Below are 14,716 nucleotides of genomic sequence, written 5' to 3' on the forward strand. Positions count from 1 at the left end.
ATGTTACTTCCCAGTTTTGACCCCAACTCTGAATGTTGTCCAGTTCTTGCTGTTTATGGACCCAGATGGCCTCCATATCTGAGGAGTTGCAAATGGCGCTGAACATTGTGCAAACATCAGCAAACATACTTAATTGTTTATAATTGAATAAATATAGGAGTGCAGGTACATTACTGTTTGAAGTTTGCGTCACAAATAGACAGGATGGTGAAAAAGACATTCACCACGCTCACTTTTGTGGCTCAGTTCTTTGAGTATAGGAGTTGGGAAGTCATGTTGAGGTTGTACAGGACATTGGTGAGGCCTCTTCTGGATTAGTGTGTCCAGCTGTGGTTGCCCAGTTGTAGGAAGGGTATTATTAAGGTGGAGAGGGTTCAGAAGACATTTACCTGGATGTTGCTAGGTATGGAAGGTTTGAGTTATAAAAAAAGGCTGGATAGGCTGGGACTTTTCTCACTGGAATGTAGGGGTTTGAGAGACAACCTGACAGAAGTTTGTAAAATAATGAGATATATAGACAAAGTTAATAGTTGTTGTCTTTTCCACACGAGGGTGAACTTCAAGAATGGGGGGACATTTTTAAGGTGAGAGGAGAGAGATTTAAAAAAGACATGAAGGGCAGATTTTTTATGGAGGTTGGTTCACGTGTGGAGTGAACTTCCTGAGGAAATGGTGGATGTGAATACGTCTTACAACGTTTAAAAGATATTTGGATAAGCACATGAATAGGACAGGTTTGGAGGGATATGGCCCAAGAGTAGGCAGATGGGTCTAGTTTAATTTGGGATCATGCTCGGCATGGACTGTTGGGACCCGAGAGTTTTTTCTTCCCAGCTGTATGACTTCTTTTTAATGAAGCTGTTGAAACCTAAGATGTTGTTGTCTGAAAGAATTCCTGCAGTGGTATCCCAGGACTGAGATGACTGTTTCAACCATCTTCATCTGTGTTAGGCATGACTAAAGCCAATGAAGGCCCCTCCCCCACTGCCACCAACTCCATTTGTCTCTAGTTTTACTAATTTTCCATAATGCCACACTTGGTCAAATGCTGCTTTCACCTCAAAGTCACTTTTCACTGTACCTCTTGAGTTCCACTCTTGTCCATGGTTGAACCATGCCTGTAACGAGGTCAGGACCTGAGTGACCCTGACCGAAGCCAAACTGAGCAGAAGTGACCATGTTTTTTTGTTATTCAGTTGTGAGATGTGGGCAATGGTGGCAATGTGTACCAACTACGTTATACACTGCACAAACTCAGCAAGGCTTCTTCACTGCACATTCTGATCCCCAACTCCTTCTACTGGCATCTGCAAGTTCCCTTCCAAACCGAACACAATCCTGACTTGGAACTATATTGCCGTTCCTTCTCTATCTCTGGGTCAAAATCCTGTGACTCCCTGCTAATAGCACGTTGAAATATTCTTAGGCCACATGAACTTCAGTTTAAGAAGGCAGGTCCATATTAGTGCATTTAGGAAGAGGCAATAAATGCTAGTTAGGCCAACATTTATTGCCTGTCATCGCTTGCCCTTGAGAAAGCAGCAGTGAGCTGTCTTCTTCACCTGCTGCAGTCCAAGTGCTGTAGATAGATCCACAATACCATTTGGGAGGGAATTTCAGAATTTTGACACAGCAACAGAAAGAATAGTAATATATTTCCAAGACAGGATGGGGAGTGGCTTTGAGGAAAAATTGTAAGTGGCGGTTTTCCTATGTATCTGTTGTCCTTGACTTTCTAGATGATAGTGTGTTGGAAGGTGCTGTCTAAGGATTTTTGGTGAATTTCTGCAGTGCATCCTTTAGACAGTACACACAGCTGTTGCTGAGCATCATTGGTAGACATTATAGATGCATGTGGATATGGTGCTGAAAGCAGGCGCTGCTTTGTGCTGGATGATGCAAAGCTCCTTCAGTATTGTTGGAGTTATCTGTACTGAGGTCTTATTGTTTTTAGCTTCTTTTGTGAAGACTTCACCATTTTCATATCTCCAGGCTGATGGCTGACTGTTTTAACCTCAATGTGCTGAAGACTTACAGTTTTAACACCCTTGTCCTGAGGTCTCACTGCTTCATGCCTTCCATCTGGAAATCCAGCTGTTTTTAACCCAACCATCCTAAAGTCTTGCTGTTTTAGTTTATCCCTCCTCAGTCTGACTGTTTTCACCACACTGTCCAAAAATGTGACTTAGTCACAGCATCATGAAATCTCGTGAGCTTATCCTTTCCATCCTGAAGACTGAATGTTTTAACCACGCTGTCCCAAAGTTTTGTTGATTTTATTTAAAATTCAAGTTAGCTTGATTAAAATTTAGTTTAGATAGGAGAAAAGAAAAACAAAAACTTGTCTATTGAATTCTTGTGATGTCACATCTTGGTTTTCTTTCTGAAAGCAGAGCTGACTGGCTCTTGGCTTCAGTTACCCCATGAGTGAAACCCAACAGAAACCTACATAATCCTCTAAGAAGGTCCTTCATCCACTGCCTCACGTCCCATTCGCTCTTTTTGTCTCTCCCGAACTCCCATCTGCTCTTTTGCACCTCGAGTGCCCAGTTTTAAGTTGCTTGTTCAAAATTTAACCCACTCAGCAGGATGGCAATACCATACAATATACGTATGATATCCTCAGTGTGGATATGATAGTCTTGTCTCCCTAAGGACTGTGTTGTTGTTATTACTACTGATATATCGTAGACACACCTGTGAGGGGAAGATTGATGAGGTCAATGCCAATTGATTTTTCCCTTCTGTTGTTTCCCTCACCACTTGCTGCAGCTGCAATCTACAGCTATGTCTTTTCCGACTCTGCCACTTCAATTGGTACTGGTACGAGGCCATCCTTGTTGATAGCGATAGTCATTGAAGATCTCCATCCAGAGCACATACTGTTCTGTGTCTCTCAGTGCTGCTTCTAATTGATTTCAACATTGGAAGAATACTGATTCATTATCTGAGAGGGGTAATAATAAGCGTTCTTCAGTAAGAAGGTTCCCTTCCTATGTTTGCCTTGAAGCTTCAACGTTGATATATGTGACATATGAGACATGAGAAGTTGAAGCCACAAGGTTAGTTCAAAATTGAGGTCACAGCTTATTTCATTCAATATTGTCACTTGCTGCTTTGATTATTTGATTTATTGTCGTCACATGTACCTAAGTACAGTGAGACGTTTTGTTTTGTATGCAGTACAGGCAGATCATAACATGCAAGCACATACAGATCTGAGGGTGATTGAACGTAGCAAGGCATATTTGAGATTTTAAGGTGCAAAACAATTGTAAGAGATTTGAGAATAAGATCTGCTGTAGAGAGCTCACAAAGAGTTGCCCTGTGTTGGCACCAACTTGAATCCAATTGCTTCAGAAGAAACCTGCTGTTCACCACACAACCAGGTTGTGTGTAAGTAATTATCCATTGTAATTATTATTGAGTAACTCCTTGAAGAGTCAAGAAGGGACTGGAATGTGAGGAAAAAGTGCTCAATAGGAATCAGTTACGCCACTGTTGATTCCATGTGAAAAATGAATATCTGCATTTAAAAACATACCTAACGATAACTTTCAAGCCATAGCAAATGCTGAAAAACTTAATAGGAGATAATTTGCCATAAAGGATTCTTAAACCTATTAACCCCCTTATTATCATTTGCATAGTGTCAGTTTTAGATAGCCACCCAATATGCCTGAATATCTTCTGAGTCCAATTTGTAAAACATGAGGATAAACTAAAGGGCTGAAATTAAGGCTTCACTATACAGTTTTCGGATGACAGGAGAAATCTTAAACTAGCTGCTTGAAGTGAGATATGAGCACTCGCTTCTGACATAAGGTGCATAAAAGGTTTAATTATAGAGGATTCTGTGTTCATGAACCTGATGATTGCCAGCAGGTTTAAAAATAAGCATATCATGATGTGATTCAAAATGGTCAATTTTCAAGTTCTCTGCTGCAGCATATGTCCTTTCTTAACATTGTACATGGCACAGATGTTCCATCGGTTGAAGGACACTCTCATCAGTGCTATTTGAAAGAATCATTAACTTGCAGGTTAATGAAGGTTTATTTCTTATGAATGGGTGCTTTTCCATACTAGTTTGAAGTTTCGTAGACCAGTTGATTCCCAACATGGTGGCTTAACAGGTTGTCGCCTTCACCTTAAACACACCTGAGTGCATGAGGAGAGACCATTGAAAGATGGGACAAGCCGATAGGAGCAATTGGATGATGAGGGAAGATAGGCTGCCCACAATTCTCCTTTCCATAATAGCAAAGCTGTGTCTTTCATAAAAATAATAGCATTAAATTATATTTCTTTCTATCATTCTTGCACTCTCCTTTGTGCACCAGTATCTCTTGCAAGAATGAAGGCATCAGCGAATATCTTGCAATACACGTGGGTGAAATGACTGTTGTAATTCAATCACTGCCAGTGTTCTAAGCTATGAGAAATAGATGTTTGACTTACAGCTAAGTGCATGAGGCTTAGGTAAAGCATATGATTCATTAATTTAAAATCCTGATTGATATTGTTGGTTAGTAAGTAAGGCGGTGGCGAACTTACTAATGACTGAGGTTAGTGCTACAGGTGATTGAATATAGGATTTAAAGATGCCCTGCTGAGTGTGACAACTTCTATCAGATCATTAAACTGTCTCCTGCATTGAATCCAAGTCTAAAGAGCTACATGCCTGATATTGAGTTCTGATGCAATCTGTTGTCACAGTTCCCTGAATATATGCCTCAAGGATTTTCTCCAGCATTGCAACAGATGCAAGAAATCCTTCCTTCTTTCCACCTGTTCCGCAAAGACTCCTGTCAGGCGTCAAGCAGTCTCTGTACATGATCTCTTCCCTGATCATTCATTATTCATTTCATTTAAAATAAAATCATTCATGGGATGTACACATCATTACCTAGCTAGTATTCAGTACCCGTTCTGAATTACACTGGTATGGAGCTACCATCTTGAACTGCTGCAATCCAAGTGGACTAAGGACACTCAAAATGCTGTTAGCAAGGAGAGGCAAGATTTTGACTAAGACATAATGAAAGAATGGCAATATAATTCCAAGGATTGTGTGTGGTTTGGAGGGGAACTTGCAGATGATGTTGTTTCTAGGCATCTTTCGCTTATCCACTAGGTAATAGGGGATGGGGTTTGGAATGTGCAGTGAAGAAGCTTTGAAGAGCTACTGTAGTACATAATACTGTTGGAACACATAACCGTCATTGTGTGTCGGTGGTGAAGGGAAGTAATGTTGAAAGTGTTGGATTACACACCAGTCAGTGGGCTGTTTTTCTATGAAAGGTCAACTGTGTTGATGGAGCTGCACTGTTGAGGCAAATAAGGAGTATTCCGTTACACTCCTGATTTGTGCATTGTAAAATACCTCTTCAAAGGCCAGCATCCCATCATCAATCATCCCTTATTTGTAAGTACATAACCTTTGACAATAACACTACCTCTCACTGAATCAGGCATTCAGGGGCTCCGTATCCATGACATTCATCCTTTTATGTCAGCTAGGTCTCTCTAATTGTGGCTGTTAATCTGGTCCAATCGGGGAGCTCATTCTGTGATGCCCAACTGGCTGACCTCATTACAATCACTACACATTGTGGACAGGGATTTGAGAACCGGGTGGTGAGTTTGATTTCCTAGCCTTAGCGAAAATGGTCTGGTTCCATTTTTGGTCGGTCAGAACTCTCACTATTTTGATAATGGGACATTCAGTGATGGTGATGCCATTACACATCAAAGGGTAATGGTCAGATTCTTAACAGTCATATCTTAGCACTCTTGTGCTGTAAATGTTAACTGCCATTTAGTTCATATTGTCCTGGTCCTTTGCTACATTTGAACACTTTCTGCTTTGCTGTCTTGGGATCTACACGTTGTGCAATCATAAGTGAATCATCACCCCCTTGTGATTTTATGATTGAAGGGAACGTCATTGATGCAATCTATGATGGATGGGCTAGGGTGCTATCTTAAGAAATGCAGAAACATAGAAAATAGGAGTAGGAAGGGGAAAATAGGAAACCTTTCAAATCTGCTCTGCCATTCACTATAATCATGGCTGATTATCCAACTGAATAGTCGCCTACTGCTGCTTTCTCCCCAATTCCTTTGATCTCTTTACCCCTAAGAACTATATCTAACTCCTCCTTGAAAGCATTCAATGTTTTGACCTCAGTTGTTTTCTGTGGCAGAGAATTCCATTGGGTCAACACTCTCTGGGTGAAGAATTTTTTCCTTATCTCAGTCCTAAATGGCCTCCCCATATCATTAGTCTGTGACCCCTAGTATGGACTCCCTGATCAGTGGAAGCATTTTTCCTGCATTTACCCTGTCTAATCCTGTTGGAATTTTGTAGATTTATAAGAGATCCCCTTTCCCTATTCTTCTAAACACCAGTGAATGTAGTCCTAACCGTTTTAGTCTCTTTTCATAACTTCTGCAGCTATGTCCTTGGGCTGAGATTATTGACCTCTGACCATGACAACCAGCTTTCTTTGTGACAGGTTTGAGTCTATAAAGTGGAGTGGTTTTCCCTGATTCTCATTGATTCCAGTTTTGCTGGGACTTCTTGATGCCATACTTAATCAATTCCTGCCTTAATATCACTCTCACCTCATCTCTGAATCCAGTTCTATTGTCCATGTTTGCATCAAGGCTGTAATGAGGTCAGAAGGCACCAGTTGAAAGCCAAACAGTGTTGCTGAACAGGTTATTTCTCTACACATGCCACTAGATAGCACTGTCAATGGTCACTTGCATCACTTTTTTTGTTGATTTGAAAGTAGAAGAGTGATAGTATGGCAATTAATTTGATTGGATTTGCACTGCTTTTTGTGCACAGGACATACTTGGACAATTGTCAATATTGTTGCATCAATGTCAATTTTGTAACTGAATCCCTTTTCTAGGTTAAATCTGGTGCACAAATCTTCAGTACAGTTGTTGGAACATTGTCAGGGTCCTAACCCTTTGCAATATCCAGTGTCTTCAGCAGTTGCTTGAGTGAAACAAATTATTTGAAGACTAATATCTGAGATGCTGGGTTCCTCGGCAGGAAATCAAGATAGACCATACACCAGCAAGTCTGACTGAAGATACTGCAAATACTTCAGCTTTGCATTTTGCACCAATGCGCTGGCCCCCTGTTGAGAATGGGGATAATTGTTGAGCCTCCACCTACAACTCCTGTTAGTTGCTGAATTGCCCTCCTCCATTTACAACAGGATGTAGCAGGATTCATAGAGCTTAAATCTGATCCATATTACCCCACTTTAAGAGTTACCGTGGATGGGTAATAAATGCTGACCCAATGAGTGAAGCCTATGTTCCACAAGTTTTTAAATTATTTTTAACAAACTGAAATAAAGTGTTCATCAAATTATTGATTTAAGATATTCTAATTTAAATTGTTGGAAAAAAAATATCTGTAAGCACCTTGGCAACTGTCTTTACCGATTTTGATTTATGGAGAAAAATTAATTATGTTTTCTTTCAACAGATTATATATTGATGGTCCATTTGGGAGTCCATCAGAGGAAGTCTTTAACTATGAGGTTAGCCTTTGTGTGGCCGGTGGTATTGGAGTGACCCCTTTTGCTTCAGTTCTAAACACACTATTGTACGTGCATTTTCTTTTTGACAGTTTGTTCATGGTTAATTTGTGTTCTTAAATAAGGAAGAGTTCTGTGTGTTGTTGCTGCCAAGGGAGGAAATTGGAATAATAATGCGCAATCATCCAAATTTATTTGAGAGAAAACATACCTATTCAGCTTAATTCAATTTTTCAAGGGCAAAATATTCTCTATCTTGTCTGAAGGATGTATGGTATACCAATTTTCCTCCTTTATTCTCAATTATGGAAATGTGCAAATATTTATCTGCAACCTAGCAATGCATCTGTTTACAATCAAGATCTTTCAATTATTTTTAAAATCTCCTTCCAATAGTTAACTTAGTGTACTTTTATCTGTGAAGCCTAGCAGAAATGTGTCAAACGATTGGAAAGGAAGCATCTTCTCTGCTAGATTTAGGATGTCTGATATAAAAACAGTAACTCAAGCCAATTAATAGTATTTTCAACTTTATTGCATAATAATTACCATTAAACTAATTGCCTTATCAGTGGTTGGAATAGGAAATAGAAATACACGAGTGAGTATTTTTCCCAACTTTAAGCTGAGGTCTGTTGGTGAGATGAGAGTAAAATCGGTTCATTCAAATCATTTTTCGTACCTGATTCAGCACTGTTTTATAATGAAATTAGTGAAATTATTCCCTTCTAGAAACATGTTCTAATGGGTTTTGATTGCAGACATTTTTAAAACTCCCCTCAAACTAAACACTTCAAAGCAAGTCTTCCTTTTCAAAATAGATTCATTTTTTTCTTCCAAGTTTCCACTGACTGATAGGATGGTAACCAATGGGTACACATTTAAAATAATCCCCTAAAAGGCTCAGGAGGCAAGTGAATATAGACTTTTTTTATGGAAATGCATTTCTATTGCACAGAATGTACTGCCTACAAGAGCAGTGGAAACAAATTGAATAGTACCTTTTGAAAGAGAGCTAGATACATATTTCAAAAGGAAATAATTGCAAGTCAGTGGGGAAAGAGCAGCAGTGTGTATTTAATTGGTTGACACTGGTACATTAATATATTGCATTGAAAAATCAATTAAATTTAAAATTGTTTGCTTGTGTGTGCTATCGGATCACTAACCTAGCAACAATTAAGTAGGGTGCTGGCATTGAAATGCCACTCTGTTTAATCACTGTTCTCCCATTTAGGAAATAACAAAAGTAGCATCATGATTATTTTTGCACCTCAGCTAACATCAGGCTGAAAAGCAGTAAAAGTGGGCATCTACAAATAGTTCTTTTATTTGCCCAAAATTCCACATGATCATTAGACCAAGAGGAAAAAAGAAGTGTGTGAATTGATTAGAGAGCAATGCAAACATACATCGATAAATTGAAATGTACAAGCTCCTCTCACATGAATGAACTGTTTTACATTTTAGTGATGACATGTAAATTGATGATTAAAAATACACTACTGAAGTAATCTGGGAGATGTTTGTGAGGGCTAGTACTCTAGAATGTTTGATCCCTACTAAACAACACATCAAAAAAATGTGTGGGAAAAGAGATTTCAGAGTCTCCCAAACTCCAAATAGCTCTCAGTTATAGCTCCAAGTAACTGGTTGCATACACCAGGAAATGTATCTTGGGAATAAAAACCAAAAGAACTTCAGATGCTGTGAATCAGGAGCAAAAACAAAGTTGCTGGAAAACTCAGCAGGTCTGGCAGCATCTGTGAAGGAAAAAACAGAGTTAACGTTTCGGGTACAGTGACCCTTCCTCAGAACTGATGCTACCAAACCCCCAAGCTTTTCCGGCGACTTCGTTTTTGAAACATATCTCAGGACCTGACTCAACAGTCAGGTAAAACTAAGTGAGCGGTAAGTTAGCTTTGAATGATATGAGGACATGATTCCTTCTAACATATATTCAATCTGGGAATGACAGAAGTGATGAAAGATCCTAAACATTTTAGTGGAGACCAACAAAGTGTTTATTTTTCTATTGTTCTGGATGTAGCCAGTATTTGTTGCCTGTTGTTCATGGGTGACATGCCAGAGCCATTTTGGAAGAGTTAAAAATCAATCAGATTCGTGTGGATCAATAGGCCAGACATGACAGGGATAGCAGATTTAATTTCATAAAGGATATTCATGAACGAGATGACTTTTTACAACAATGGTTGGACAGTTATCATTAGGCTAGCTTTTAATTCCAGACACTTAGGGAATTCAGATTTCACCATCTGCCAGGTGGGATTTGAGCCCAGCCTCCAGAACATTATTAGTAGTAATAACAATATTAAAAACATAAAATGCTGGAGACACTGAGCAGATCTGTGCAGAGAGAAATTGGTTGTATTTTGATTTTCATATGACTTCTATTGATGTGACCACAACACCCCTACCTCCCCATAGCCAAGGGCACAGTCATGAGACTATCTAAGGCAAAGTGACTTTTCGCCTGTGGATCTCTCACAGTATAATCCTCATTGTTAGTTGTGGCAAATGATAGTTGAAGAACAGGAAATTCAAAAAAGTTCAGGCCTCCTGCCACTGATTTTGTTGTCAGTAATGACAGGAAAGAAAAAAAATCTTGTTGAACAAAGTAAGCAACAACTTTATTAAAAAGTTCACCTGAAACCTAAAATGGAGGTCAGCTCTGAGCCTATTGTGTTCAATTGAAGAGATAGTTTCTTAAGAACAAGAACATGGAATATAAAGACTTCATAGCAGGCTGACAGCTTGACAGTTGCTAAGGTTATGAATAGATGCTGTTTAAACTTAATTAGATTTGCAGAGATCATTATTTTAGTCAACTTGTTCGAACACATTATGACGTATGTCCAGGGTAAGTGGGACATGAACCCAGACATCTTGGCCCAGAAGAACAGGCATTGCCACTGTGCCACAAAAGGCCTCGTTGCATAGTAAGGGTTAGAATCTGGCCTGATCTTGAACTTTGTTGAAAGATGACATGAAGTCAAAGCTTTTCATTTGCATCCTAGTCCAGATGAATGCAAGAAACCAGACTTGGAAAATGAACAACAGATTTGTACATCATGAAAAGAGTGTGTTGTTTAATTGGGACAGCATTGGCATGGAGTTGCAGCAGGAACAGTCAAGTGCCAATCATGGTCAGTCAGGGTATTGCTGTAGGAATGCAGCAGAGATTTGAACTATTTGTTTCCAAAGAAATAGATAAATGTATGTATGAATTCATAGAATCCCTACAATGTAGAATATGGCTGTTCAGCCCATCATGTCTGCACAGACTCTCTGAAGAGCATCTCACCCTATCCCCATAATCCCACATTTACCATGGCTAATCCACCTAGCCTGCCCTTCCCTGGAAACTGTGTGATAATTTAGCAAGGCCAATCTACCTAACCTGCATATCTTTGGACTGAGTGAGGAAATTGGCGTTCCTGGGGGAAATCCATGTAGACAGGAATAGAACATAGTCTCCAAACAGACAGTTGCACAAAGTTTGAATTGAACTTGGGTCCTTGGCACAGTCGGGCAGCAGTGCTAACCACTGTGCTACCCTATTCCTTTTGCCAACATAAAATAGTGTCTTATGTTAACATGTATTTTGCAGTGCATGCAACTGCATCATATTGCTATTCAACCATGTTATGAAAACACCTGCCTTGCCCATCAAAGTTTGAAGCAGGATTTGCATCTGAATGTTCTGGCTCAGAGGCAAGGATGCTACCCACTACACCACAAGAGTTCTCTGTTCTATATTTCAACATGAGAAATAAATAGTGCACTTCACCAAGGCTATAATTGATTATTGCTGAGCATTGGAAAATGGGACAGAAATGTGACTCTCCCCTCTTGAGCATTGTTAAAAAATATAAAAACATAGCAATAATCAGCCAATTAAAAATTAAAGTTTCAAGGACCTGTTCTTTAGCAGCCAGTTTTTCATGCTTGATATGCTGTGCTGCTTCCATGACAACAGCGATGGTGCCATGTATCAGGTGTTTGCTCTGCTGGATGATTTTTTAAAAAAAATTGTTGATCTTCATAAGCGAGTTGCACAGAGAAGGAATACTGTGACTTCAGTTTATGTTAGTCAATTGCTGATTGACACCAATGCTGTAATTTTGAAGCTCAAAGCTCCAGTTGATGCCATGTTGTAAAAATGCACTACGGAATAAAGACAAATGTTTAATAAGATCAAAAACTATTTTCAAGTTCATTGCTGGGTTTTGTATTTCGAAGCAGCTATTGCTGCGATTATTAGTATTTGGTGGTTTCCAGAGTTTGTTAAAGTAGCAGAGGTCTCCAGAGAGTGGCACTTGTGTGAGTTTTGCATTCCCCTGGTGTATGCGTTACAGGTCAATATTAGAAGAAACATTAAGTGAGGTAAGCTGTTAAGAGAGAGAACTGGGATGATGAAATAAGGAAAGGCTGATTATCAGACCAGACCATTTCACCCCAGAAAATTCAGGAATAATTTCCTCCTGGAACAGTGGATGAGATGTCTTTGCTCATGAAGAGATTCCACACTGAAACCTTCCATTTACTGCAGCCTCACAGCAGCGATGTGAATGTGAACTGGCCATGAACATTTATGTGCCTGGCATCTTCCTGACCATTGTAGATGATACTTGCAATATCTCCTGGTTAGCCGTCTATTGTATGTAAAGACAGCTGAGTTAATTCTGTTTTGTTAGCGATTTTGTGGGCTTTCCCATAGTCTTCTGTTTTCACAAAGTATTTCTGACGGAAACCTAGGTACAGATTGTCTGTATATCCTTGAACAGAGTGGTAGATGCATGGGAAGTATAAAGAAAAAAAGAGACTAAAGGTAATTTAAACTTTGTTTAGGTAGTTTGATTTTAAAAAAGAAATTGCTAAAGCCCAAGGAATGAATTTCACATGGAACACTGAAACTATTGATTAGAATTGAACCCAAATAAAACATGGAAGAGTAGTTTTAAAAATAACTGCATGTTATCATTAACTCTAACAGATGTCACAAAAACTAGTCTTGGAATAATTCACTGTGCATAATTGATTCTAACTAATGTGAAAAAATAATTAAATTATTTTTCATGGAATTCAACTAATAAGTGAGTTGCTACTTTATTTCTCTTTCATCACATTCGGCATAATCACTTTTTGTCTTTAATTTCCATAACGGTACAATTCTTAGAGTTTCCAGGCATTTACACATGTTTCAGTCAGTGTTAAAGTTTATTTACACATTAACTGATTATACTTAATGGTCTGATACTCAGATTTTTGATTCATCCACCAAAGTCTCAATGGCACTAACAACAGTCTTTTATAAACTTCTGAGCCTGTAAATGATACATCGTTTTAAGATAATTGGCAAAAGCCAAAAGAGACTTCAGGTACAGATTCTTCTTTCAATGCATCAGTCCATAATGATTTTAATTACACTGTCTAGTGAAATCAGATTCAATAATAATTTTTGGAAAAAAAATAGCTTTATAAAAGAGAATTATAGATTGCTCTGGGCAAAGTGCAAGGGACTGAGGGCAATTTGATCGTTTTATCAAAGAGCTGGTTCAGGCACAATAGAATGAATCATCTTGTTCTGTGCCTTTAATATTTTGCAAAAGTAAGGACAAATAGCACTGATTTGCTCAGGTTGTCGGTATTAGATTACCAGGAAATGGTATTCTGCAGTTGAAGAAATCCTGATTTACAGAATGGTAGAAAGTGAGAACCTAATGCGGCTTTTAGAGATTTTGTTTCTTTTTTCTTGCAGAAATGATTGGAAACAGTATAAGCTCAGACGACTTTACTTTATTTGGATATGTAGGGAAATTCAGTCTTTTTTCTGGTTTGCAGATCTGCTGTGCATTTTACATGACAAGGTAAGACCACATAGTGAACCTGAACAACAACATCCTGGTTTGTGTTATGCAGAGTAAAATCTTCCATAATTCTGTCAACAGCTTCCAAGAAATGTGAGCTGAAATTGTTTTCCAGAAATCTCATGTCATGCTAGATTGAGTATTGTATTGTTCCAACTTTAATAATGAATGGTGTTTTAACAGATTTTTAGCCTTCTAACTTTAAATGTTACAGCAGCATCAAGTTGAAAATGTGAAAATGTTCCTTTGGAATTGCAAAGTGCACATAAAGTTACTGTTGTTTTGCTTGGATATAAAACTAAGAAGATGGTTAACACACAAATGAAATAAAAATGAGAGTCGAATCTTATGTTTATTTGGCTAAGTCCAAGTTGCGTCAAAATTTTTGGAGGGCTTTTCACCACTAGACCATAAGTTTCTTGGCCTTTCTTGCAAATCTTGCTGAATTAATGATGCACCTTATCCCTATGGTGACTATCATATCTGATTTCTGCCCCACTTACCACATGGCATTTGCGGAAAACCTATGACTCAATGAATATCTGCCAAAACATCTCTTATGCTGCACAATCTTTGAAAGGTTGCTGTTATCCAGACCAGCATTGGCAATCTGGCATTTCTGTCCACAAAGATCATGGCACAGCTTTCAAAATGCCATACTGTCCATGGCAAATAGCCATCATGGCTGACAGTCCCTTACACATATAACGTCTTCTCTTACCCTAGTCACTGTGAATCACCAGACTACATACTTTACCTGTCCTTGGCTACAACCCTCTGCACACCATCTAAGTCAATGCTACCCTGTCAATATCAACTGGATACCTGTACTTTGGCACTTTCCAGGAGGGAGATATCACATACAGTTATCCAACAATTCCAAGCGCACATGTGAGCTTTTATTTACAGAAATGTCAGTCCCGTTTAGTTTTGGCTAATGGTAACCCCAATATATTGATAGGAGGTTCAATGATGACAATGCCATTAAAGCCAAGGGACAGTGATTAGGTTCTCTCTTATTGGAGATGGACATTGCTTGGCACTTACGTGGTATGAATGCTACTTGCCTGCCCAAGCATGAATATTGTCAAGGTCTTACTGCATTTGGCTGTGGATTGCCACAGTACCTGAATAGTCACAAATGGGGCTGAACATAATGCAAACATCTCCAGTTCTGACCATATGATGGAGGGAAGGTCTTTGAAGTAGCAGAATTGTTTGGTCTAGGATATTACACTGAAAAACTCCTGCAGGGCT

At 38.9% G+C, this 14,716-nt stretch overlaps 1 protein-coding gene across 3 annotated transcripts in view; it reads left to right on the forward strand.

The window, feature by feature from the left end:
• The window catches only part of LOC125453513 (NADPH oxidase 4), a 172,365-nt gene that overhangs the window by 140,788 nt on the left and 16,861 nt on the right, over positions 1 to 14,716 (forward strand). For all 3 annotated transcript variants that reach the window (XM_048533215.2, XM_048533216.2, XM_048533217.2), the window contains 2 exons: positions 7,517 to 7,636; positions 13,351 to 13,459. In XM_048533215.2, coding sequence (XP_048389172.1) covers positions 7,517 to 7,636; positions 13,351 to 13,459 — 229 coding nt within the window. The remainder of the gene's footprint in view (positions 1 to 7,516; positions 7,637 to 13,350; positions 13,460 to 14,716) is intronic.

The sequence above is a fragment of the Stegostoma tigrinum genome, chromosome 6, assembly GCF_030684315.1.
Source record: "Stegostoma tigrinum isolate sSteTig4 chromosome 6, sSteTig4.hap1, whole genome shotgun sequence".
In the NCBI taxonomy this organism is placed as follows: Eukaryota; Metazoa; Chordata; class Chondrichthyes; order Orectolobiformes; family Stegostomatidae; genus Stegostoma; species Stegostoma tigrinum.